Source organism: Micropterus dolomieu, linkage group LG01, assembly GCF_021292245.1.
Source record: "Micropterus dolomieu isolate WLL.071019.BEF.003 ecotype Adirondacks linkage group LG01, ASM2129224v1, whole genome shotgun sequence".
NCBI classification, from domain to species: domain Eukaryota; kingdom Metazoa; phylum Chordata; class Actinopteri; order Centrarchiformes; family Centrarchidae; genus Micropterus; species Micropterus dolomieu.
In genome coordinates this window covers 16716119-16740758 of record NC_060150.1, presented here as the reverse complement: position 1 = coordinate 16740758, position 24640 = coordinate 16716119, and the positions used below count along the sequence as shown (strand labels likewise).

Genomic DNA, 24640 nt, shown 5'->3' with positions numbered 1-24640 from the left:
ATTAATTTCCCCTTGTTAATCTGATTGTGATTTAATACATAATTTACACATATTTAGAGTCCTGTTTTAAGGATTTGGTTGCTGACTGGAGACTGTGAGTGTTAATTCTAATCATACTGACAGGCTTTAAGGATGAGAAACAGGAGGTCTTAGGTTGTATTTAACTCTGTGATCACCAGCTGTATGTTCATGTATTTCCCCTGTTTGACTTTTCTTGGTTCAGGAGCCTTTATCTTTACTAACAGCTACAGAAAATATCTTCTTTAATGCCAGATCTAACCAAAGGGCTGCAGAAATGTCAGGCAGCCAGCGGCCATTAAACACACGCACACGCACACACACACACACACACACACACACACACACACACATATTTTTTTACATCTATCTTCATGTCTTGCAAAATGATGTATGACGGTTGTCAGCTGTACCGCCTTTGTACTTTAATATATTGAGGGTACTATGACCTTTGACCTTGTCACACACATATACATGCACACATGCACCGTTGTAGATTATGGCCCTTCATATAAATTAAATTCTAAATATTTCACTCATCAGGTATAGCTTTAAACTTTCAGACAGCACAATAAAATGTGTTCAAAAGTAACTTTTACGTATGAAAACCTATTATTTCTCTATGCAACAGCCATCAAAACTGAGGTTTCAATGTTTTATGTGACAGCTTCCAAATAAGCCAATTTGCTTATAGACTACAACCTGCATGCAAAGTTACCAAAATGTAATTTGACTGTGAAAAAGTTGAAATAGGAATCTTATGTTAAGAAATAAATCTTTTAAAAGTAAAAATTAGTTTTTGAGTTAAAAGTTAAAAAAATAAAATAAAAACTTAAATGAAAACAAATTCCAGCAGCAGTACATAACGGTCATATTTATTAAAATATGGACAATTACAGTTTACGCAGAGAACACAACAGTCTACTAGATATCCTTATATTAATCACTAACATATGTTATGAAAAACCTAAAAATGGTGTGACACACTCATATCAAATATGCCTCAAATAAGCAGAAAAAAATTAATATTGGTTGAATTCTTAGTTTGGCTCTTCACCTGCCAAACATATAAAAATAATATAAAGTAGGACTGTAAATTAATTTATCCTTTCTTGGAGACAGCAATAAAATTGGTCCGTTTGATCACAATTATCGAGAATTCAAATTCTCATTTTCTTTTCATTCATTTTTTTGAGGAAAATGTGGTTTAACTCATTATTAGATTTTAAAATGTGTTTTTATGCAATGCACAGATGTCAGGAATGTCTTTTGGGATAAAGCAAGTCCAACAGTGCCATTGCAGAGAAAATACATCCTTATTTGTGTGCCCTTATGTCTCTAAAATGGCAGCGTGTCGAGGAATAACTTATCTATTATTGCAGGTGGGGGCACCAAATCCTCCAGCTTCAAATAGAAAATCCTCTGCAGGCCTTGGATGCACAGTGTGCGGAGTTCACGCAGCTTTTCCAAAAGTCTGGACAAGTGGTTGGACCAACAGTTTGAGCCTCCATCGCCGTCCTTCAAGCACTTTACGATGTTGTTCTGCAGCTCCTCCACTTTCTTTGGCTCCTTTAGTCCATGCCGCTCTGCAGTAAATCCGTAAAGCAGATTTCAAACAAAGATATTAGATAGTAAATAATGAGGCTAACTACTCCCTAAACATTGGCATTTCTTTAATTTTAAAGAAATAGTAGTAGGCTATTGGTGAGGGATTATTCATGTTTCTAATGCTGTATACACTGTGAGCTCTTATTTCAAACATTTTCAGTCATACATTTACAGGCTTTTAATAGAAAAACAAAACTAGCCTGACACAAAACGTTTTATCTGTCCATCTATCTGGAAATTTCAACCATTTATCCATGACGTTTTGCTATGTTACACCTTTATTGATTAGCCTACTTTTAGCTAACTTTTGAAACTGCTCCATCACCGTAGCTACCTTTTATCCATTAGCTAACCATTTCAACCTTTAATCTATTGCCTTTAGTTAACTTTTCTAACCATTTATCCATCACATTTAGCTAACTTTTATCCATTACTGTTTGCCATTTCAACCATTCATCTCTTACTTTTGGCTAACTATTCCAACTGTTTATCCATCACATTTCTCTAACTTTTATCCATTACTTTTAGCTAACTATTTCAACATGTTCAGCTAACTTATTACCATTATTTTTAGCTAACTATTCCAACTGTTTATCTCTCATTTATAGTTAACCTTCATCCATTACTTTTAGCTAATGATTCCAGCCTGTTATGTATAACGTTTTGCTAACTTTTATCCATTACTTTTAACTAACCAATGTTATTTCAACTATTTATCCATTACTTATAACATACTTTTATCTATTACTGTTAGCTACCTATTTCAACCAAGACCTCTATGCTAGCTTGCTAACTAGCTTGCATTATGCACTCTAAATCATAACATAGAGGCTAGCGCTACAGCTATTAAATCCTGGAAAATGAATGCAGCATCAGTAGGAAATTTTGCTCTGTATAGACTGAAATCATGAGGTGAGAACATATGTATTTTTGAGCATCTCACCAGTGACCAGGGCGAGGGTGCATATGCAAGAGAAGGTGGATACATCCAGGTTCATCCTTTTCAGATTAGCAGAGAATTCAACAATGCTGTCAATCCACTCCCCAAAGCCCCGCAGGCACTGGAGCCGGTGCCACACCGACCCGTCGCAGAAGATCAACTTCCCCTCCTCTGGGTTGGATCTGAAACAGTATGACAGCTTATGCTAAAAGTATAAAGCTGAAAGGCAGAGGTGACTATAAACTGGTTACACTTTTCAGATAGGTTCAAAGAAACCTCTCCAAATGAGGTCTCTCCAGCTGTTTACCCATTGTTCATTCATGCCAAAAAGTGCTAAAATAACAAATCCATTTACAGATTTTGCTGTGTTTATTGGCAGATCCATCAACAAACTTAAATGCTGTGGACTGACTAATTGGGGTGCATTGTCCAAATTTACTGATTGAATGGAAATGTCATGTCAGACAGATGAGTCCCTTTGTGCGCTCTTTACCTGTAAGACAGCCGTAAAACAAAGAGCTCAAGGAAAGCCGAGTAGAAGAGGAGGTCTTGGTCGTGTTTGGGCAGGGATGTAAAGCCTGGGATCTTCTGTGCCCAACCTCGAATCACCTCCATTGATCTGGTCAGGAGGTCATAAAACTGCCGCACATTCTGAGCGTCGTCTCCTAGTGGGCTTCCTGGACTCTCCTTTACCTAGTGAAAGGTCATCAGTGGGGTTAAGTAGAAAGATAGAAAATACAGCTCTAATATGACCTTATTTTGTGTCTACTTAAAAATGTATTTGTTTGAAAACTACATCACACCTCACTTAATGGTAAAGCAATTAAACGATGCCAACACTTCTTACTTTAAAGTAGTCAAGGAGAGAAAGTGGAGGGTTTGATTCCACATGCGCCCTGATGAGGGCATTCAAGAGGGTGCTAACTGGTGAAGACGAGTCCGGAACAGTTTTAGGTTTGGATGGCAGGCGACCCCTTCGACCTTTCAGACCATCTGTCCTCACAACTGCAGAACATGAGGAGAAACACAAGTCACTTTTCAGGGTATTTTTCCTGTTGAAATCAGTTGAATTGGAATTACCACTACCTGACCACTAAAGTCAAATATAAAATGTAGTTTTAAGATTTATTGGTTTACCTTCTTTGACCATTCCCACGGCAAGGCACTTCTGGAAGCGACAATATTGGCATCGGTTCCTCCTGCGTTTGTCCACATGGCAGCTTTTGGCAGCTAAACACACGTACTTGGCTTGTTTTTGTACCGTACGCTGCATGGAGATAGAAAAAGATTTATATTTTTCACAAAATAAAGTTGAAAAAGAAAATACCAGAGCTCAAATAAGAATTGGCGTTTAAACTAATGCCTATCAGCCTGATTTCTGTTCTGAACCTCATTCCCTTCATCTCCTCTTGTCTATTTATTATGATAAAAAGGTTTTTTTGTTAAGCTGCATGAAACTTTACTGACTCAAAGAAACCAAAGACTAGGCTTATGTGTTGTAGTATTATATTGCTCTGAAAACCTCTCCAAATATTCCACTGTAAGACAAACCACAATGACACCATTAAAACCATAAAACTGCATCCAGAATCATCTGGGTATCTGAAAGAGAATCCTTTTTGGACAGATTCTTTGCCGCACTACTTTAAAGTGCATCTTGAAAGAGCATTAAAGCACAACATTGGTCTCTGTAGAACCAAAATCATGGTGTAGAACAGTTCTCAAAAAGTAATATATATGGCAACAATTGGGGCTTTCTAAATGCGGTAGAGATGGTCTAATCGGGTGGTATGGAGAACCTCTTTAGAAGGATTCATCATGCCAAAACTGTTTTTGGTAGCTTAGACCCATTTTTGTTAAGACTAATGTAAAAAGCCTTAAATGGTCCTTTAAAAATGATCAGCAGCGCTCCTGCTCCTGTGGGCCATCTGAGGCAGTATAAGGCATTCAGAAGGCGACAGGGCAGTCTGGGTAAATACAGGGTCGTGGTCATTCATAATTCGGAGAATCGCCCCTGGGAATCTCCTTCTGAGAAAAGAAGGGGAAGTTTTTAATTCATGGCACGTTGGTGGCCATTTTCATACAAGACATTTGCCCCTAACAGGCATGTGTCAAGAGATCAAAACGTGTGTCTGAAGTCTAATATCCAATTTAGGAGGCTGGTCAGGGGTCCCAGTGGAATGTTTACATTATAGCTTATTACTCATAAGTTAGCATTTATTTAGGCTGCAGTGTGGCCATGCCATGTTTTCCAAAAAAAGTGAATACATCCATTTTAAAAAGTCTGTTATGATCACATTGAAATGAAAGATACTTTCATTTGTGACATGTACTTCTGCTGCCTTACAACTGTATTAATTTAACCTAAATTGTTCAGCATAATAAATAGCCTATGCCTGCATCGTGTAAGGCCATCAGCTGCCTGCAAATATCCAGTTTGAAATTGCAGTTTCCAATGCAGCTTAAAAATAAAGTTGCATTGAGAACAAACCTTGAAGAAACCCTTGCAGCCTTCGCAAGTGCGCACTCCGTAGTGCTGGCAGGCTGCGTTATCACCGCACACTGCGCACAACCCTTCCGCGCTCAGTGGTGCTCGGTTGGGAGCACAAGAAGTTTGGTAGTCCATAAAGTGGTGGCCGTGGGCGAGCTGGAGAGAGTGAGGAAATCCCACTCCGGGCTGCTTTCCGAGGGCAGAGGAGCCCAAAGTTCCAGGGTTGTCTAGCGGCTGGTTCTCCCCGGCTGCGTCCAGGTTCAAGGGCACATGGAGAGATCGGTCATATTTAATTTGGCAACTGGACAAGCTCTGACCGCCGTGTTGCGCTTGTTTGAGGGAAAACAGGGAGAATCTGGATAGAGTGTTTTTCCTGTGCGCCGCCGCCAAATAGTCTTGTCGAAAATTGTACAGAGAGCTTGAGTCCTCCCATATGTGTCCAGTTAGAGGTTGGAAGTTGGATGTGATGGGGGTGTGCGGCGACGGAGACCGGTAATAATAAACAGACCCTGGGGAGGAGAGCAGCTCGTCGGACTGGTGCGGGTGATGCTGATTCGGCTGATACCGCGGACACCCGTGCGCATCCTCCACCTTGACGCACGGAAGCTCCCCCTGCACCGGCATTTGGAAGAGACACGGGGGCTTCACGTCGTACCCGCAGCCATAAGTGTCACCCAAAGGGCTAAAAGTAGGACCCGACGTTGCAGCTGAGATTTCACTGTTTGTGAGGTCCATGCTGAACTTGACAAACTCCGGGGTGAGGAAGTCGCCGCTGCGCTCTCCGCTGGAGCTCTGAGAGGCCGGGCTGGCTCCTTGTGGAGAGGAGCCGCACTGGGTCTGGATACACGGCATGGCCCCTGCAAACATAGGGAAAAGGCAGTCAGTCCAAAATGGACAAAGCAGGCAACTACATAGGCTATCACATTGCGTTCAAATGTTTTCTCGTGATTATTTTACAAACCCATTGGAAAGAAATTGCGCGCGCTATCTTAAGGGCGCAGAAATCCCCATTTATCTAAAGACAGTATGACCGTAAGACTATCATACATCCGACTTAAACGGGAAATATTTTCTAGTGTGCACTAGAAAACTAACTAATCGCATAGAGGGATGCATAGAGACCAAACTTTATTACCTTAAAACTTTAGTTGTCTTAATTTCCAGAGGATGTTATAGCTGCTAGATTGTGTCTAGAATGAAACAAAAAACAAAAACAAACATGGCATCACTTAGACTGACATGCAGCCATTGGCTTCATTATAAATTAGTGCAGAAAAAGTATAATAGGCCAATGCAATACCTCAGACCTCTATCCAGTGCAGGAAGACAGTGACAAGTAATCCCATCTCTGTTGCGTGTTGCTTGCGGATCTTTTAATTCTTTAGCTCCCACCAGAAAAGTCCACTCGCTGTCTGGAGAGCAAAGGAAATGACTGTTCACTTCTCCCACTCTTGGCTTGCAGATTGGCTGCCAATGCCACCGACAATGTGCTTTTGTTTATGTGGTGCGCACCCGTGTGCCAAACCGTATTACGCACAGGCCACAGAGGGGCGGGGAAGTGTGTGTGAGTGTGAGTGAGCCATTGACTGGTCTGGGCACAGAAAATGGTTCATGTAATTTGGAAATAATGCTTGTGGCTCACTTTCTTGCATCATATGTAACGAATTTTATTGCGATTTTTTAAATAAACTATCAAAACTGAGGGTTGCTACACAAAACAAATGTTTTTTGGTATTGATGGGGAACGATAAGCACCATCTTCATCAGCTGATCTTTAATCTGTGGTTGAACATAAATTGAAGAGCATCATTTTACATCTTAAAACACACGTAGGCCTATTTATATTTTTCCTCCATGCCTCCTCCTGTGCTGAAAGACAGAGAAAACGACAGCTGGTGGCACTTCTTTCTCTTTATTATTATCCTGAAGGAGGAGGATGGAGGGGAGACCGGCGTTGTGTAATCTTACACTCACGTTACGTCAACAACATGGGACCGCCTCTCCTCAAACGCTATTGGACGAGCCTATCCAAATGCTGCGTTTCGATTGACTGTCCGCGGCGTCACTCCAAGCTGCTCGGCTTCCTGGTTGTAGCTGTCAAACACAGGCCACGGTTTGGATAGCAACCGATGTCATCAGTCGCCGCCCTGCATCGCCCCGAGCGAGTATTATCTTGCTAGAAAACAAGAAATCCTGTAAGTGTTTTGTATCACGGCGTGTTTTTTTGATTTTAGAATGTATATAACGAATGGTTAACCCTGTGATTTTTGGCGCTGAGCCAAAAAGCAGAGCAACATCTGCGAGTTGTTCTTTGCTAACTACAACGAAAGAATAACCTCTTCTCCTCAGTTGTTTTAGCTAAGGACCTCACCAAGTTAAAGTGTGTATTTTGATTATTTAAAACCATAAAAAAAGCTTAAATTTTCTACAACGTTATCCTCTTCCTGTGGAGGTGTATAACTCGTCTTTTTTGTAGCATAACTAAAGAGCTTATTCGTGACTGTTAATACGAAGGTCGTTGCTGGTTTTCCTCAAACTGAGCTGACATTTTAATCCACAGCAAGATGTCAGTTTAAAATAAAAGCGACTTCCTCCTGTGTGGTGATAGACAACCGTACGACCTGACATCTTAAATCCATATACTAACGTTACGGTTTAAACGTTAAAAGCAAACCTGCTGTGTGGGATTTGTCACTACTACAAAGGGCTATCCTCCACAGGCCTAAAAAAGAGAAAAATGTCAATGGACCATCGCCATGTGTTTCTACAAAAAACAGCCCACATTACAGACAGGACCCCTCCCCTCCTCTGCTGACTCATAATGAGTCTGCATGTTGATGTAAGTTAAATTGGGTGTGATTTCCCAAAGTGTGAAGGAGGAGGAAAAGTTACATGTTCTGCTTATGTCGCTGGCTTCGACAGTTTTCACTAAAAAGCAGCATGTGAGAGGTTGTGAAAGCCCTTGATATGCCACAGAGAAGATTTTGATAGTATGGGGTTTTGAAGGCCAATACACAAAGTAAGGCTGGATATTGATTAAAATTTCCAGTACAAGTGCTGATATAAGAGTATACCAACATTGTAGTTTTAACTAAAGAAGCCAAATCTAATATCTAATATCAAAGGAGAATCACCAGAGCCAAAATGATCAGAATTGAAAAAAAACCCAACAACCTTTCAAATCCTCTCCGAATGCGTTTTAATAGCCATTTATCAAACAACTGTTGAGCAAGCAGAACATAGACTTAAATACAACGTCTTGACTTTCAAACCAGCTACGTTGGTTTAACTGCGTCTGAACGTTCCGCTATGAAGCTCGCGCTAATGACTTCCTGTTTTCTCACAATATACAAGCCGTTTGTGCTTCAGTATGTGACCTATCAGATTCTGTGACCCAAATGGGAAGTTAAGCGCCAGAGGCTTTGTTGACGATGTGAAGTGGCTGCAGTTTGGTTAGGTTTAGGTACTAAAAGTAGGGTTATGGTTATAAAAAAATCAGTGTATGGGTTTAGTCACATAATCCGATAGGTCACAGATTGTGGTGTTACACTGGTATTCACCGGTACTGTCACTTTTACATTTTACTATTCGGCGTGACGGTCATCGGGAGCCTTTCATCCAGCCATGTGCGTCGTCAGAGTCACTTTTCATGAACCGACCAATCACAGCCAGGAGTCGGCGGGACATTAAAAAAAAGTTGAGGCACTACCATACAGTCTATGGGCACTACCTTTTATATATAGTCTATGGGCACTACAGCAAACTTTAGAAATGTTGAACTCATTGTTCTGTATGCACAGTTTTTATTACTGGCAAGTTAGAAATTTGCATAAACAAATCAGAGACTAACCACCATGTAGAGCATTTTTCTTGCACAATAATTTAATGACTAAAAACAACCCACAAAAATAAAACTGCTGTTTTGTCTGGATTTAAAGGGGCATTTTGTAGATGTCAGCGGCCACTAGTGGTGCGGTTTTAAGATTGCAACCAGGCTTGTGCTCGTACGCGTGCTTGCTTGAACTCGAGCGAGCATAATTCAAAATAACTGCTTTCAAACAGAAATCCTCCAATAAACGCAGAAACACCAGCATGCAGTCTGTGGCTTTTCAGACATGTTCAAAGTTCCCTGCTCAGAGGCAGCTCAACACCGGCTTCGTACCTTTCTTACAGCGCAGCGAGACACCGGCATATTGACACAGTAGGCCTACATCGGCTATAGAGACATAGGCCTACAGACAGGGTGACTGCTTCACACAACATGCTGGAAACTCGGGTAAACTCCCACTGCAACATTACAATAATATTGAGGTTGAACTAATCCATGCTCCTTTCATGATAACTGTACTTTTACTGCATTTAGCCGACATGCTACAGGGCTCTACGGTGCGACCATTTTGCTGGCATAACGTTATTATGCCACTAAAAATCGATATGTGCGAACTGGAAAAATGACTTACGAGCACAATGTGCTGTTTTACTGAAGTTATTGTAATACTGTTCAGTAATCTTGTTTACATTAGGTGTGGGTTGTGTGGGTGCTGCTAGTTAAGTTGTGATGACATCTGTTTCAATATTTTAAAAAGCTCCGACAAATTTTTAAGACCAATGCTGAGTGTACCTATCCAAGGGTCATAACTTCCATAGTCCTCTAATGGTTTCACAGTTGACAAAAAGAGAAGGAGCGAACACGTAGTATAAATATGTGTATAATAAATAGTTTGTTAAAATCTGTGTTACTTGAACATCTTTCACTGTGCTCCTAAATTTTTTCATTTAGGAGCACATGTGCTTCTTGGGGAAAAAGGTTAGCGTAGAGCCCTGTGCTACAGCGTTGGCTCGCTTGCTGCTTTTCAGTAACTAGTTTACTATCTGTGTATCTTTCACCGGAGACTCAGCAATGTAAACACAGCTACATGTATTGGATGATAATGAAACGGTTAGTGAGCTGTACTGAATATTACAGTCAGAATCAAAATCAGAAGGAGCTTTATTGCCAAGTAGTGTTTTACACATACGAGGAATTTGCTGTGGTGATAAGGTGCTACACATAGACAAACATACAGTCAACATAAATAAATGTAGAAATATATAAATATGGAATAGAAGAACAACGTTGCAGATATATACATGTATTCTGGGTCTGTGCAGTGCAGAAGTAACGCAAAGGAAGAGAATATTGTGTACATATAAATATATAAACTGACAACATAAAAATATACAACAACAAAGATCAACAATCGCCAACTTGTGCCCGACACAAGATGAAACAGTATTTACATGTGCAGAGACATTTGTATCATTTGCAAGGGGGAGTGTCAGTGGGGGACCCGGGCCTTGTTAATGAGGCTAGCTGCAGACGGGAAGAAGCTGTTTTTGTGGCGAGAGGTTTTGGTCCTGATGGACCGCAGCCTCCTGCCAGAGGGGAGAATCTGCCAGACTGGTGACTGGAGGTGCAGGTTTTGGTGTACAGGGAGAAGAGAAGGGGGGAAAGAACGCAACCTTGGGGGGATCCGGTGCTGATGGTCCTGGAATCAGAGACATGTTTTCCCAGCTTCACGTGCTGCTTCCTGTCCGTCAAGAAGTCAGTGATCCACCTGCAGGTGGAGTCAGGCACGTTCAGCTGGGAGAGCTTGTCCTGCAGCAGGGCCGGGATGATGGTGTTAAAAGCAATGCTGAAATCCACAAACAGGATCCTGGACGTATGTTCCTGGGGAGTCCAGGTGCTGGAGGATGTAGTGAAGGGCCATGTTTACTGCATCATCCACAGACCTGTTGGCTCTGTAGGCGAACTCCAGGGGGTCCAGGAGTGGGTCTGTAATGGATTTTAGGTGGGACAACACAAGGCGTTCAAAGGACTTAATAACCACAGAGGTCAGGGCGACGGGTCTGTAGTCGTTTAGTCCAGTGGTCCTTGGTTTCTTGGGGACAGGGATGATAGCGGAGGCTTTGAAGCAGGCTGGCACATGGCATGTCTCCAGTGAGGTATTAAAAATGTCTGTGAACACCGGAGACAGCTGATCAGCACAGTTCTTCAGGGTGGATGGGGAGACAGAGTCCGGCCCAGCTGCTTTGCGGGGTTTCTGCCTCCTGAAAAGACCGTTGATTTCCCTCTCTGTGATGAAGAGAGGAGGGGAGGAGGTGGAGCTGGCCAGCTCTGAGAAGGGAGGGAAAGAAGTGGTGGACAGAAGCTAAAGCTGAGCGGAGGAGTCACGGGGGATGATGTCCCATTGACTCTCAAAGCAATAGTAGAACTCGTTCAGCTCATTTGCCAGGCGAGAATCGTTTATCAGGGTTTGTCATTGTTATAACTCGCCCTGGTCCGTGTTGGAATACATGTGTCCTCACAGAAGCTGATGTAGGATGACACAGCCTCTGTAAACTCATCCAGATTGTTGGTAGCATTCTTGAAAACGTCCCAGTCAGTGCAGTCCAAACATGCCTGAAGATCCTCAATAGTCCACTTCTTTGATGTCCTCACTGCAGGTTTACAGAGCTTTAGTTTTTGCCTGTAAGCAGGAATCAGATGGACCATCACGTGATCAGAGTGTCCCAGTGGAGCGCGTGTGACGGCGTGATAGGCACTGCTAACTGGTGTAGCAGTGATCCAAAGTGTTCCCCTCTCTGGTCAGACACTTTATAAACTGTCTGTATTTGGGGAGTTCTTGGCTGGCTCTATAGATTGTAACCACGGTAACGGCTTCTGTGCACTACTGTATTCCTTCATAGCCTAGCTTAAAGTAAAACTATAAGAAATAGGCTATTATATTATATATATTATTCATATTCATATAGCTGATAAATCTAGTCATGCAGACGCCCTCCTGTTAATATCCCGATAATAGTTCACTGAACACTTAGGCTATATATTTCAGGGAAGTCACAGACAGCGAGGATCAGTCTCTCATCCATCATCTTTTTGTGCTGCGCGTCGTATATAGAAAGTTTAAGTCAATTCAACTTTGGCAGCAGCGGGCATGTGCGACAGTTTCACGGGAACACGCCTGCTTGTCGCTACACCTGTCGCAATACTCGCACCTCCCTTCCTACACGCTCGCCTCTCATTGAAAATGAATTACAAGGCGCATAAATCGCTTCCTGTGTGAAAAGGCCTTTAGACCCAGTCAGTAACTTTAGAAGACAATTTTTACTGTCCCTCCTTCCAAAAGTGTTTAATTTATACATCCTGGATATAAAAAAACTAAACAAAAATGTAATCACAATTAAAATTATAAAAATAAAAAGGTTAACAAAACTATTTACTTTTAAAACAAAACATACTAACAGACTCAAACATGACGTGCCATTTATGAAAAATGTGCACAGAGCAGCAGACACGAGTCACCTCTATCCTGATGAACAGGTTGCCATGGTAGCGACCTGTCAATCACAAGGTAGTCCCGTCCAAATGCATACGCTGCATTATCGTCTATTATCCCCTAATAGGACCATAATATACTAAATGAACATCATGCTGTGTTGAAGAAGACTTGAAACTAGCGACTGAGACTATAAACTCTTTTAAAAGTGTTTACTAAGGTAATAAATCAGCTGAGAAGTAGCAACATTTTACCCTTTTTTTCTAATGGAACTCGCCCCCTGCTGGCCGTTAGAGAGAATGCAGCTTTAAGTTCCTTCTGCATGGTTCCACTTTCGATGCAGAGGTTGCCGCATGGTTGAGATTAGAGAAATAACATTTGGCAACCTTTCGTCACGTAACTACAACTCTGGATTGGACATCAGTGCGCGCCAAAAGCTGCAAAACAACTGCAGGATGTTGAGTTTAATTAAATTTTTTTTTTTAAATAATAATGTTTTTGCTTAATGTTTTTTTGAGTTGCTAGTTAAACTGTCCCAACGTTATGTTTTACTGGCCCCGGGCCATCGGGCCACCATTATTGTCGAGCCCTGTGAAGTAATGTGGAAAGCGATACAACTTTGCTCTGGATAACATTAGCAACTGCTCTGCGTTAGCCGGCAGGCTAATGTGACTCTCTCCGTGTTTCTCCAGCTTTTGTCATGTTCACTGTGTTTTTACTCGACTTCATCTGAACCTGTTTGGTCTGGTGGGCTTCAATAGATAAAACTTTATTGCTGTTTTGTATCCTTACGTGGAGTCGATGTTTTGCTGTGAGCTGGTTGTTTTATGGTGTTAGTGGACTGCATGTCGCTAACTGCGGTGTTGGCACTAGTCTGAGAGAGGCTTGGGAGCGCGCACAGGGCTGAATCCGAACTGGAACAAAGATGTGCTTCATTTCTAAGTGAGTTTTGAGCCCATTGACAATAATTGGAGTAATTTCATTGAAAAACTACATTATACATTTACATTTACTCATTTGACGCTTTTATCCAAAGTGACTCACATTTGAGGAACAACATTACATTGTTTAAGAGTACTGAGAATTTTATTTTTACACTGTGAAAAATTTTAGTCAGTATATATCCTGGTCACAATTTTAAAAATCTTGTTTTAATAGTTTGTTTAGGTTATGCCTTTATGTTAAAAATCTCGACCTAAAAATTCAGTATGTGATGGGCTACAGAACTTCTGCTTCTTTTATTAATGAAAAAAGGGATTTTGTAGAAAAACGCGTTAATATGACTTATTATACTAATTAATAGAGAAAAATATAATTTTTATATCTGTACTGAACCTCAGGTATCAGAACTACCCTGATCTAAACCAAAAACAGTCTGTGTACCAAAAAAACACACCAAGGCTTGATATTTAGCCCCGACAGAAAAGGATCATTCATATAACTAGCCATATTACAGTATTAATGTCTTATTCACGTTTTTTTCTTGTTTCCTTTTTGTCAGTGTAGAATAGCCCTTAAAATGCCGACTATCACAAGACATTAAAACTCTCTGTCGTGCACACTCAATGACTATATATTTATATATCAGTCATAGACTGTAGCATTTAATGCAGTGTATGATATAAGTTCAGTGGAGAAGATGTTATACCGCCTTCATAACAGGTAATAAAAGAGGCTTAATTGTCTAAACCAAGGTACATTTAGTAATCAGATATCCCACAATCCTGCTCTGCAGTTTTATAGTCTTGCAGTTCAACGGTTGTATTAAGTGACATACTATTTATTATTTGGTCAAAAGTTGGCAGTGAAAATATGACACTGAATTTTGGTGCTAGTATTGGCAGACACAGTAGCATGCTGCCTGTAATAGGTCACATACCAAACTGGTTATTGACATTTGTGCCATCTGTAGCTGCGTTTTTATTAAAATGCATTAGAATCTGCTTCAGCGTATGCCACTCCCTGGAAACCTTTATTCAAAGCACTAAACACTTTTTTAGGCTGCCCCAGCTGCCAGAGCGGGTATCATGTTTTGCTCGTTATGTTACGCAGGGTCATTATGAAAATGTGGAAATAGGGTCCTCCTATCAGTTGCTTTGTCATAAACTGCAAATAAACTGTATGTTTATTTTAATGTCCATTTTACAGAAGATTAGAAGAGTTATTTTACTGAATGGAGTTGAGTTGTAAAATCTGACCAACCTGTAGTTTTTTAACCTGTTTCAGTCATACCCTTTTTATTAGATGACTGAGTTGCTGCATTTTTGCCCTTTTAATGTATTGCCCCAACTTGGAAACTTCTTCAATTAGTGAATCAATATTTTATTTAGACGTGAATTAATTGGTCAATGAATTGTACGCAAAATATTTGAGAATTATTTGATGATTTAAGTCAGTTTTCACTGATCAATTTGTCTGATCATGTAGTGATTTAAATATCAAAAATAATGGCTCAGAGCTGGACTCTCTGGTGACAGTGGCAGAAAGGACCCTGGACAAATTGCTGTCCATACTAGACAACGCCCACCACCCTTTGCAAAACACCTTCATCAGTCAGTGTAGTGTGTTCAGTGGCAGACTGCTGTCCCAGCCCAGCTCCAACAACAGATTTAAAAACTCTTTTGTCCCCCTGGCCATTAGACTGTACAACAGCTCCTAGTCATGGCAGGGAGGACAATAGGACAATTTCTACCTCCATCTGTACTCTTTACTTCCATTTGCACTGTTTACTGTTTTCCACTGTTTTCCACTGTTTACTGTGGCTACTGTGTAATAAGTTAATTTTATTTTGATTTTAAATTTTATTTTAATATAGGTTTAATGTATGTTTTAATGTATGTATGTTTCGTATGCTACTGGATACTTGATTCCCTCAGGACAAATAAAGTATCTATCTATCTATCTAATGACAAATGCCCATCACAAGTTACTGGAGCGAATGTGGTGTCCTCAGAGTGCTGATTTAGTCTGACCAGAGACATTTCATAATGAGAGGAAACAGGAGAAACTAAGCAATGATGCCATTAGTGATTATTTAATAATTACCTTTTAAAATGACAGAAAAAAGGTTTTCAGCTAAAAATGCCAAACATTTGATGGTTCCAGCTTCTCAAATGTGAGCATTTTCTATTTTACATCAAAACAAGACAATTTTAACTTTTAAAAGGATATTTTATAGAAAGATATTTCATATATATTAGCAGAATTGTCAACATCTAAATAAGAGTTATTATAAGTATAAGTCTTTGAGTAATGAAAATTTTCTTCCTGTTCTGTGCAACAGGTAACATAAAGACAGCGTTCCTTCTTCAGGGGAACTTGTCTCCTATTGTCTCATTTAGCCTAACATGCAGCTTTTTGATTCCTCCCACTCACCTTAATACCTCACCTAACTTCTCTCAGGCTTGCATACCTCCTTCATGTCGGAGCCTTGTAGCCCGGGCCTACCCGCTCTGTCTTCTCACTGCAATTTTCTTTCTCAGCAGGGCTGATGGCGTTCAGGAAGGCCCTGAAACGGACAGCGATCATTGGCGGCGGGGCGGTCGCCACAGTTTTTGGCCTGTCACAGCTGATCGAGTACAGGAAGACCCAGGTAAGTTGATGAAAGATGTCACCACTCAGTTTGTGGCGCTCCATGAAGTGTTTGCTTTGTTTCTCGCCGCATGAGTACAGTTTGCAAGAATTCCCCTTTTGCATGATTTGTATGGAGGCAAATATTTTTATTATATTATTTATTCTGTTTAGATGTTTGTTCACTCCGGCATGTGTAAAATTAAGGGGCAAACATGGGCATGACAACAGTACAAGTTTGAGAATAGTATTTCCTTTATCCTGAAAACAGTCTGCTTAGCAGGGAGGGACTGCTTTCCATGGCAAGTCCGATCTAGATGTTGGAATGTTCTTGCTTCCCCAAGGTGTGGTGTTATTTTTTTTTTTAGTGGATGCTTAGTAGCTGCATTCTCCTGAAAATACTGTATCAGCACAGGACCCTGCAATTGCTTTTCTTTCATTTCCTGGTCCGATAAAATATATCCTCTTCATGAATTTGAGTTCCTTCTTTAAAGGAAAAGTTGTACATTTTGGGAAATAAGTTTATTTGTTAGACAAGATTGATACCTCTCTCATGTCTGTGCGATAAGTATGTAATGGGAGTCAGCAGCCAGTTAGCTTAGCTTAGCATAAAGACTGGAAACAGAGAGCAACAGCTAGCCTGAATCTGTCCAAAGCTAACAGAATATGCCCACCAGCAGCTCTAAAGCTCAGTAATATACATGTTGTATCTTGTTTGTTTAAACTCTCTCTTAAGTTGACACAGTAGTGTTGTCGTCACTGTGGGATTACCGGGGTAGAAGAAAGAATGAGGCTCCGCTAGCAGTTAGCTAACTTAGCTCAGCATTAAGACTGGAACCAGTTGCCATGCAGACAGTGTAGACTACAGGAAGTTACTGGTCCTATCCAAGAAAGAGTATGGCTGCAGTGAAACAGCTTTTTTACAAACGAGATACAATATCTTAAATAGTGAGCTCTAGAGGTGCTGGTAGGCAGATTTTGTACCTTTGGACACAGCCAGGCCAGCGGTTATGCCCTTTTTCCAGTCTTTATGCTAAGCTAAGCTAACTGGCTGTAGCCTCATACTTTGGGTACAGAAATGAGAGTGGTATCAATCCTCGCTGCAAGAAGACACAAGCGTCGTTTCTGTTAGTGACGGGTGCCTTAGCAACACAGTTGTATATCACCTAGCTCCCAGCCAAAGTCATTTATTATTAATTAGAAAAAAGGCTGAGCATGCCACACCTACCTCATGTCAAGAAACATGTTTTTATCTCAATTATTTGGCTTATTTTGAACATAAACAGTAAATTAACATTTTAGATTCATGTAGTTGTTTTATCCCTTTGATATATTGTACATTTTGTGTTTATTTACAGGCTACATAGACACTTAAATCCCCAATGTCATGTTAGCTGCTTGACAATGTATATAACACCATAATCTTGAGGAATGGCCAAAATGCAGGTGCTCAGAGAACAATAGGCAAAGTTTTAATGGTAGCTGAGGTTTGACGTGAGCGTCTCGCCTCATGACAGGTGAAGTGCCTTGAAGACACCAGTTTTTGTCTCACTTTCAAGCCTGGAAACTCTTCCTCATGAACACATAAATACCCACATGGCTCCCCTCTGACCTTTGATCTTACCTGTGCCTATTTAAGACATGCTTCATCTACATACCAGACTTTATTTGACTGTACAACCTAATGTGAACTTTGTTTTGTGTCCTGGCGCGATAATGTCTTCTCTTGCCCATCGTCATCCTCTCAACCAAGCATGGATTGGTAAGCAAGAAGTCGACCCTGATGAAATATAATTATTTTCACAATAGTTTGTAATCATGCATGCCTCTAATCTCAGTAATTGCAACGCTGATGAGATGAATGTCCATCTTGTCTCCTTTAGCAAGGCTATATGGCTTGGCAAAGTTTTCAAGAAAGCGGCCGATTGGCTATTAGCATGGGCCTTGCTGTGCCATTCACTGACTTAACTTGATTACGGGGGGGGGCCTGCTGGCACTTAATTCTGTGGCGGTGTTTGTCTGTATGCATCATCAAAAATAGACAATGATTATATCATCGTCTTGTTCGCGGCTGCAGACCTAAATTACAAACGCCTGCTTCTATTTGCAAGTCAAATGCCACGTTTGCTTCAAAGCAGCTTGATGCAATCATTTAGCTTGAACTGCTAAATAGAGAAATGAATAAAGATTTCATTAGAAGTGAAATCCCACATCCTCATATCAGAGGGGAGTTGTGCTTTTTTCGATTATAGTTGTACCTATTTCTTTAAATTAATCATTTTTCTAATCAAACAATGGATGTACATGTTCAAAGAATGGAATGTGATTTATTTTTGCAAAGTTGAGCAGCATGTTGCGGCACACAGTAACCCTCTGTAAACTTTGCTTTGCTACTAATCACAGCACTTTTTTTTAGCAACACTTGAAAATGAGACATGTCATAATCTCACTTTTACTGCCAAGAATATCTTCAGCAAACCATTCTTGGATTTGAAATAAAAATTCCTGGATTTGTTAAATATTTGATAAAGTATTTCCCCTATGTTTGTACTACATTTGGTTGCAGTGTACTTGTAGTAAATTAGGAGGAGGCAGCAGAAGTATTCAAAGTAGCAATTCTATAAAGTACATATGCATTTACATACAAGTCCTGCATTTAAAGTAAAAGTATGTAATTGCTACTAGCAGCAATATACTTAAACTATCAATAGTACACATTTTGCAGTGTTGTTATATCATTATCTTATACAAATCATATTTTATAGATTAGTATTACTGATGCATCACTGCAGCATTTTCATATTGTAACTGATGTAGCTGAAGCTAGTATTAGTATGAACTGCTTCATATACTGTTGGGTAGTTTAATAGACAACAAGGTATCATATTTTAACAAACTGATCACATATTTCATTTGTAAAATTGGAATCTTCAAAGTAACTTTAGCTGTCAAATACAAATAATGGAGCAAAAAGAACAATATTTCTCTCTGAACTGTAGTGAAGCAGAAGAGAGTTAAGTACCTGTACTTCAATTGTACTTAAGTACAGAACTTGAGTAAATGTTCTTATTTGGGTTACATTCTACCGCTGTAATACACAGTAGTAATTGCTCTTTCATTCTCATTTATAAAAATATACTGCATACAAAAAATATAAAGTAGGGTTTGTGTAACATTAAAATAATCAGTTGATATATCTTTGAATTACTTTTTTCTAGAGCTAGACTGATAAATTTGCTTCTAGCTCATACAGTATGTCCATAACACCAAATATGTCAGTGGCTGTTCAGAAACGCCATTTGTGTTGTTTATCCACCAGAACGCTTTGACATGTATATTTTTTCAACTCTAAAATGTCCAGATCAATAAATATCTCGGTTGTTCTTTAAAATTCTTTAAAAAACAAACAGGGCATCCTTGTGGTGTGGTTGTTAAGTCGTATACCACTTAACCCCTCTCTTGGACATGTTTCTTGTCTGTTGGTATGTAATAAACCAAAAAAAGAAAAACTTCAAAAAAATGCAAATGTACAGGATTATTATCAAATATTTATATATATTTAATTGATCAACTTCAAAAAATGAACACCAGCCTGGTTATATTGTCAACTAACTTTTCAGCCAATTAGGAATGCTAATATCTACGTGGTGATTTCTGGAAAGTCACTCAGACCGGAGATTACACTTGCTGCCATGTTTGAGGCACTGATCAATAACGCGGGCTTCCCATCACTCCCGTAATCACAGTAATAAATGCATGCTTCCGCACATACATTATATTCCATCCATTACAACACAATAATGCATATTATAAGCAAGCATACAGTAATCACACCAAATCCATAATGTATTAAAATGATTGCATGTCATTATGCATTATGTCACACTGCATTTTATGAGGCGCTTGGAATGTAAGAATAATGCATGAACACTACTTTGGGAATGCTTATAATGTTTCAAAATGCACCTCAAGTTGCTGTGTTTTCTGACATTTGTTTTGTTTTTAAATATTTATAAAGAGTTTAACATAAAGCTTTAACAGAAGTTAAGGTAGAAACCTTTAGTTTTGCACAGTTTAGCCAATGCAAATGAATCTTTAATTCATTGTGTTTGTGTTTGTGTCACATCCAGGCTCGGTTAGCCCATGTGGCAGCAGAAGCAGAGCTGAAGGTTCCCTATGCGGACGAGCTTCCCTCTCGGCAGGCCCAGCTCACGGCGCTGCAGAACACTGAGGAGTTTGACGTTCTGGTCGTCGGAGGGGGGGCCACGGGTGTAGGATGTGCCTTAGACGCTGTCACACGCAGTAAGCTCACTCTGAAGTGCCCCACTTCTCTTGGGATGTAACAGGTTTCAAGCTCTGTAAGTGTCCTTTGTCATTTTTCCCCAGACCTCAAGACTGCTCTTGTAGAGAGAAGCGATTTCTCTTCAGGGACAAGCAGTCGGAGTACCAAGCTACTTCACGGTGGAGTCCGCTATCTCCAGAAGGCCATCATGCAGTTAGACTATGATCAGGTTCCTCTTTATCCTCTTAGTTTTTCATTTTCATCCAGTTGCGTTGCTCTTCTTTGTGCTCACCTTGTTATTCTCTCTACTGGAACAGTACATGATGGTGAAAGAGGCCCTCCACGAGCGAGCCAACCTCCTGGAGATTGCACCTCACCTATCTGCGCCGCTACCCATCATGCTCCCTGTTTACAAGTACGTGTAAGACACATACAATGTAGGGAAAATAGCACAAACAAGCAGGTGATAATTGGTTTATTCTATTAGCATGGTGCGAGTTATTTAATTTTTCATCTGTATGGAAAATGAAATCTAGCTTTTTGAAGGGTCTTCAATATGTACTTTAATCACTGTTTTTCTTTTCCAAGATGGTGGCAGTTACCTTACTACTGGGCAGGGATCAAGATGTACGACCTGGTGGCTGGGATCCAGTGCCTGAAGAGCAGCTACGTCCTCAGTAAGAGCAAGGCCTTGGAGCTTTTCCCCATGCTGAAGAAGGACAAGCTGGTGGGAGCCATCGTCTACTATGATGGTGAGTCATGGCTCCGTAATGCTTTGTTTATGCCCACCGAAACTTTTTTATGCTTTGCTTTAAATTGGATATTTGTGCATAGACACTGGTGTGGACAATAATCTAAAAGACACGCATTACTCATCTCTTTATTTTCTGAGTCACTGTTTTTGCTCTAGCTCTTAACCACTTCTTCTTGTTCCTTTCCAACGGTAATTAATTGTATCAGTTAGCCATGAAAATTAGTATGAACCATAAGAGCATGATATAAGAGCAGCATTTCTGTGGTGTCATTACATAAAGAGTCTTGAAACCCTGTGAACCATGTATATTGTGTCCAAAATTACTCAATATCGTTGGGAAAATAATGGTGTGTCAATGTTTGAAAAGCAATAGGACCCTAACGGCAAAAGCACATTTTCCCTTGGATAGGGCTCTACGATTTATATAATCGCAATTGCAATCACTATGTCGTCATGTGCGATTACATAACTGCAGAAAGTGTGTCTATTCTCTGTGTGCACTGCAGTCTGCTCATTATCCCTGCCCACATTGGGCTCTCACATGTGCTTCTAAAACAGATAACATTATGAACAGTGTGCCAATAACTTTTAAGACAACAACCTACCGTAACCCAGTAACTTGGTTTGGTTCGCTGTATCGTGCCTTTTGTTGTTCAACATGTTGAACTTTTCATAAAGCTGACGTGCTTGTCAGTCTTTCTTTTCATCAACCAACCAATCACAGCCTACAGCAAACTTTACAATGTTGAACAATATATTGATAATATCGATGATAATGTGATTATTGACAAGTTAGTACTGAGCATTAACAAATTAAAGACCAATTTACAGACTTTTGCTTGCACAAGGATTACATTTTTAAAAACAACCCACAGAAATGAAATGGCTGTAACTGGATATTATAATCAACTAGTGGTATAATAGTATAATATTATATGAAATTATAATGACTAGTGTAATTTATATATTAATGTTATTCTAACAGTATAGGCTACTATTCACTGAACATTATACTCATTATTTAATGTTATAATTTTATACTAATACACTATTAATTCCTCCTCCAGGTTGTGGATAGTGTCTCTGCAGTGGACAGATGTAGATTTACCATGTACCATTTGTTCCATTATAATCGAATCGCAACATTATCTACAATAATCGCAATATGACTTTTTCTCCATATCGTGCAGCCCTACCCTTGGATCTGCAGAAGTTGCTGGGTATAAATAAGAGCCTGGTGGAACAGGGATGTAAAAGTTAAGAAATGTATGACGGGGCAGGACCTTGTAGGGCCGTGTATGTGATAAACAATATGTTAAGATAAGATGCCTCTTGAACAACTAGCGGTTAATTGTCTTGCTGAAGGACACATTGGTGGATGTTTTGCAGTGGGAATTGAACCCTGATCTCCCACACCAAAGGCATGTGTCAATGCGCCATCGTAACACTCTCCTCTTTAAATAAAAAAATAGTTGTTTTTCTATGCGTGGCCCTGCGATGGACTGGCGACCTGTCTAGGGTGTACCCCGCCTTTTGCCCGATGTCAGCTGACCCCGTGACCCTGTACGCAGAATAAGCAGTTGACGATGGATGGATGGATGGGCTGACTCAGGCCTGTAGTAACTCTGCTAAAGGAGCGGAAACCGAGCGTAAAAGACAAGGGGTTCAAAAGGGGACACAAGGCAAAAATGTTGGGAACCAGTGTTTGGATAGTGGGATTGTATTATTAGACTAGGCCTGTGCCCAGTTTGTTAAAGCTTTTACGTTGCCTCTGAGTCTGGTAGAAAACTCATCTGACTAACAAATGTTAGATCAAAATCACAGAGCACTTTGAACATTAAAAAAAAGGATTTCAACAAGGCAAATTTTAAAAACACTAGAAAACTCTCTGGTTCTGAATTAACTATAAACATTATAGAAATTGCATGATTAAGCCAAAAACATGATAGAAGATTTCACCCTAAAATAGGCCTCAGATGTAAATCTTGCCCCATGGCCCTCACATCTCCACTGGTGCCTAACAAAATGTGTTGACAGGCTGGTAGGATGCCCTCTCTTCCCCATGGCAGTAAAGGTTGCGTGTTCCCTGGATGGGTACGGAGGAGAACCAGACATATGCTGAGTGTCCAGCTGAGTGTGAGGAGCTTCGTGCCGCGGGCATCCTTTCCTCTCCAACGCCGAAAATAACAACTTTGTGTCTGCGGGTGATGTGTCTGTTACTGTAGGCCTCAACCTGACATTTTTTGAGAACCGATGTTCCTTATAAAGGCTTTTAAGTGCTGTTATTTATTCCACAGTTAGACAAAATGAGAGATCCATCATAATATGCATGTTGCTACAGTGAGATTGGTTGCAAAAAATAACAGGTATGCTGCTTTTTTAAGGATGTAACTTAACAGTATAGTTCAGTTTAGTGCAGATTTAGTAATGTGGCTCTCATTTTAGTTTATTTTGAAATTAAAATTCACCTAAATCCCTGTTTTGGAAGCAATTGTTTATAGCTATTGCACTGAATATTGAGCAGCATTATAAAAACCTAAACAAACATTTTACTCTCCAGATGTACAATGGAAGTGGCCACATGTAGCTGGATTTACTGCAGGCTGGAAGAAGCATATTCTTGGTGCAAAGCAGCATATGTTTGATTTCAACCCCCCACGCCATCATCTGCTCTGAGGGGGGACGGAGCTGGGATGGTGGAGGGGTGGGGCGTCTTTTCTCCAATTATGCCGTCTGGAACAATCACGCCGGTGACATTTCGAAATCTGACCTTCTCTCCCGGCGGTGTAAAGCGCAGAGGAGCATTGTAGACGGTCAGACTGGCTGAGCAACAGCTATTTCTCCCGCTGTCTTGGTTACTGCTGCTCCTGCTGCCACCAACAACAGCGGAGGCTCTCGTATTTTCACAGACACAGGACAACAAATGTGTAGGCCTAATGCCTTATTTTGAAGTGGCTGGGTGGTATATTTGTTTATGCGGTTCTGGGAAATGAAACTACAGTATGTTAATGCCGCTGTAGGTACAACAGACACTTATACACTTCTCATGCAAAACAGCAGCAAGCCCACACACAAAACGGAGCATTTAGGGTAAGGGACTTACTTAGAGATTTTTTAAAACATCAATGATTCCTTCCTCTTATTTGACCACAAACCACCTTAATTTCTGTTTCAGCTCATTATTAAACATCAACATTGACATTTGAGACAAAAATCTGCCACATTTTCCACATTTCCATAGTGCAGCCCTATAAAATTTTGTTGTAGGGGGTAAAATGTTTTTAAAAATTGCTGTTAGTGTATGTAAATGAACAGGGTGTCGTGGGTTTGAGTCTCTGCAGCAAATATTTTGACATTGATAGATGTTGACATGGCAGCTCTGGTAACCTGTGCATGAAGGAATCCATGGGAATTGAATATAAAACTGTAAAAAGAGAACAATATGATACAAGGTACAAAGTTGTTTATTTGTCATTATACAGAACAAGGCTGAAACGAAATTTGTAGTTTCTTCATGCCATACACACAGCATACAATTCATTGTGTGTGTGTGTATATGTGTGTATATATATATATATATATATGTGTATATATATATCTATGTATATATATATCTATGTATATATATATCTATATATATATATGTATGTATGTATAT

General features: G+C 40.1%; 2 protein-coding genes across 9 annotated transcripts in view; one reads left to right on the top strand and one right to left on the bottom strand.

Annotated features, from left to right (window-relative positions):
- Nucleotides 1-877: 877 nt before the first annotated feature.
- LOC123977547 (nuclear receptor subfamily 4 group A member 2-like) lies at nt 878-7790 on the bottom strand. 5 transcript variants are annotated; one of them, XM_046060324.1, is made up of 9 exons: nt 7732-7790; nt 6358-6469; nt 6193-6247; nt 5058-5914; nt 3704-3833; nt 3414-3571; nt 3060-3259; nt 2570-2748; nt 878-1604 (listed from the first exon to the last, which is right to left on the bottom strand). In XM_046060324.1, exons 4-9 carry the CDS (start codon nt 5907-5909, stop codon nt 1357-1359), a joined length of 1767 nt encoding a protein of 588 aa, XP_045916280.1. In that variant the 5' UTR covers nt 5910-5914; nt 6193-6247; nt 6358-6469; nt 7732-7790; the 3' UTR covers nt 878-1356. The 5 variants fall into 5 exon arrangements, with proteins under 5 accessions (XP_045916280.1, XP_045916270.1, XP_045916289.1 ...); XM_046060314.1 differs by lacking the exon at nt 7732-7790 and adding an exon at nt 7032-7164; XM_046060333.1 differs by lacking the exon at nt 7732-7790 and adding an exon at nt 7032-7147 and having other exon boundaries at nt 6358-6465.
- The window catches only part of gpd2 (glycerol-3-phosphate dehydrogenase 2 (mitochondrial)), a 32570-nt gene continuing 15087 nt past the window's right edge, over nt 7158-24640 (top strand). The window contains exons 1-7 of one of the 4 annotated variants that reach the window (XM_046060279.1): nt 7158-7252; nt 15862-15968; nt 17700-17708; nt 20077-20248; nt 20333-20457; nt 20546-20643; nt 20817-20980. In XM_046060279.1, coding sequence (XP_045916235.1) covers nt 15867-15968; nt 17700-17708; nt 20077-20248; nt 20333-20457; nt 20546-20643; nt 20817-20980 — 670 coding nt within the window. In that variant the 5' untranslated portion in view covers nt 7158-7252; nt 15862-15866. Of the gene's footprint in view, nt 7253-15858; nt 15969-17699; nt 17709-20076; nt 20249-20332; nt 20458-20545; nt 20644-20816; nt 20981-24640 lie in introns of all 4 variants that reach the window. The other 3 variants (XM_046060270.1, XM_046060292.1, XM_046060287.1) reach the window with 3 other exon arrangements.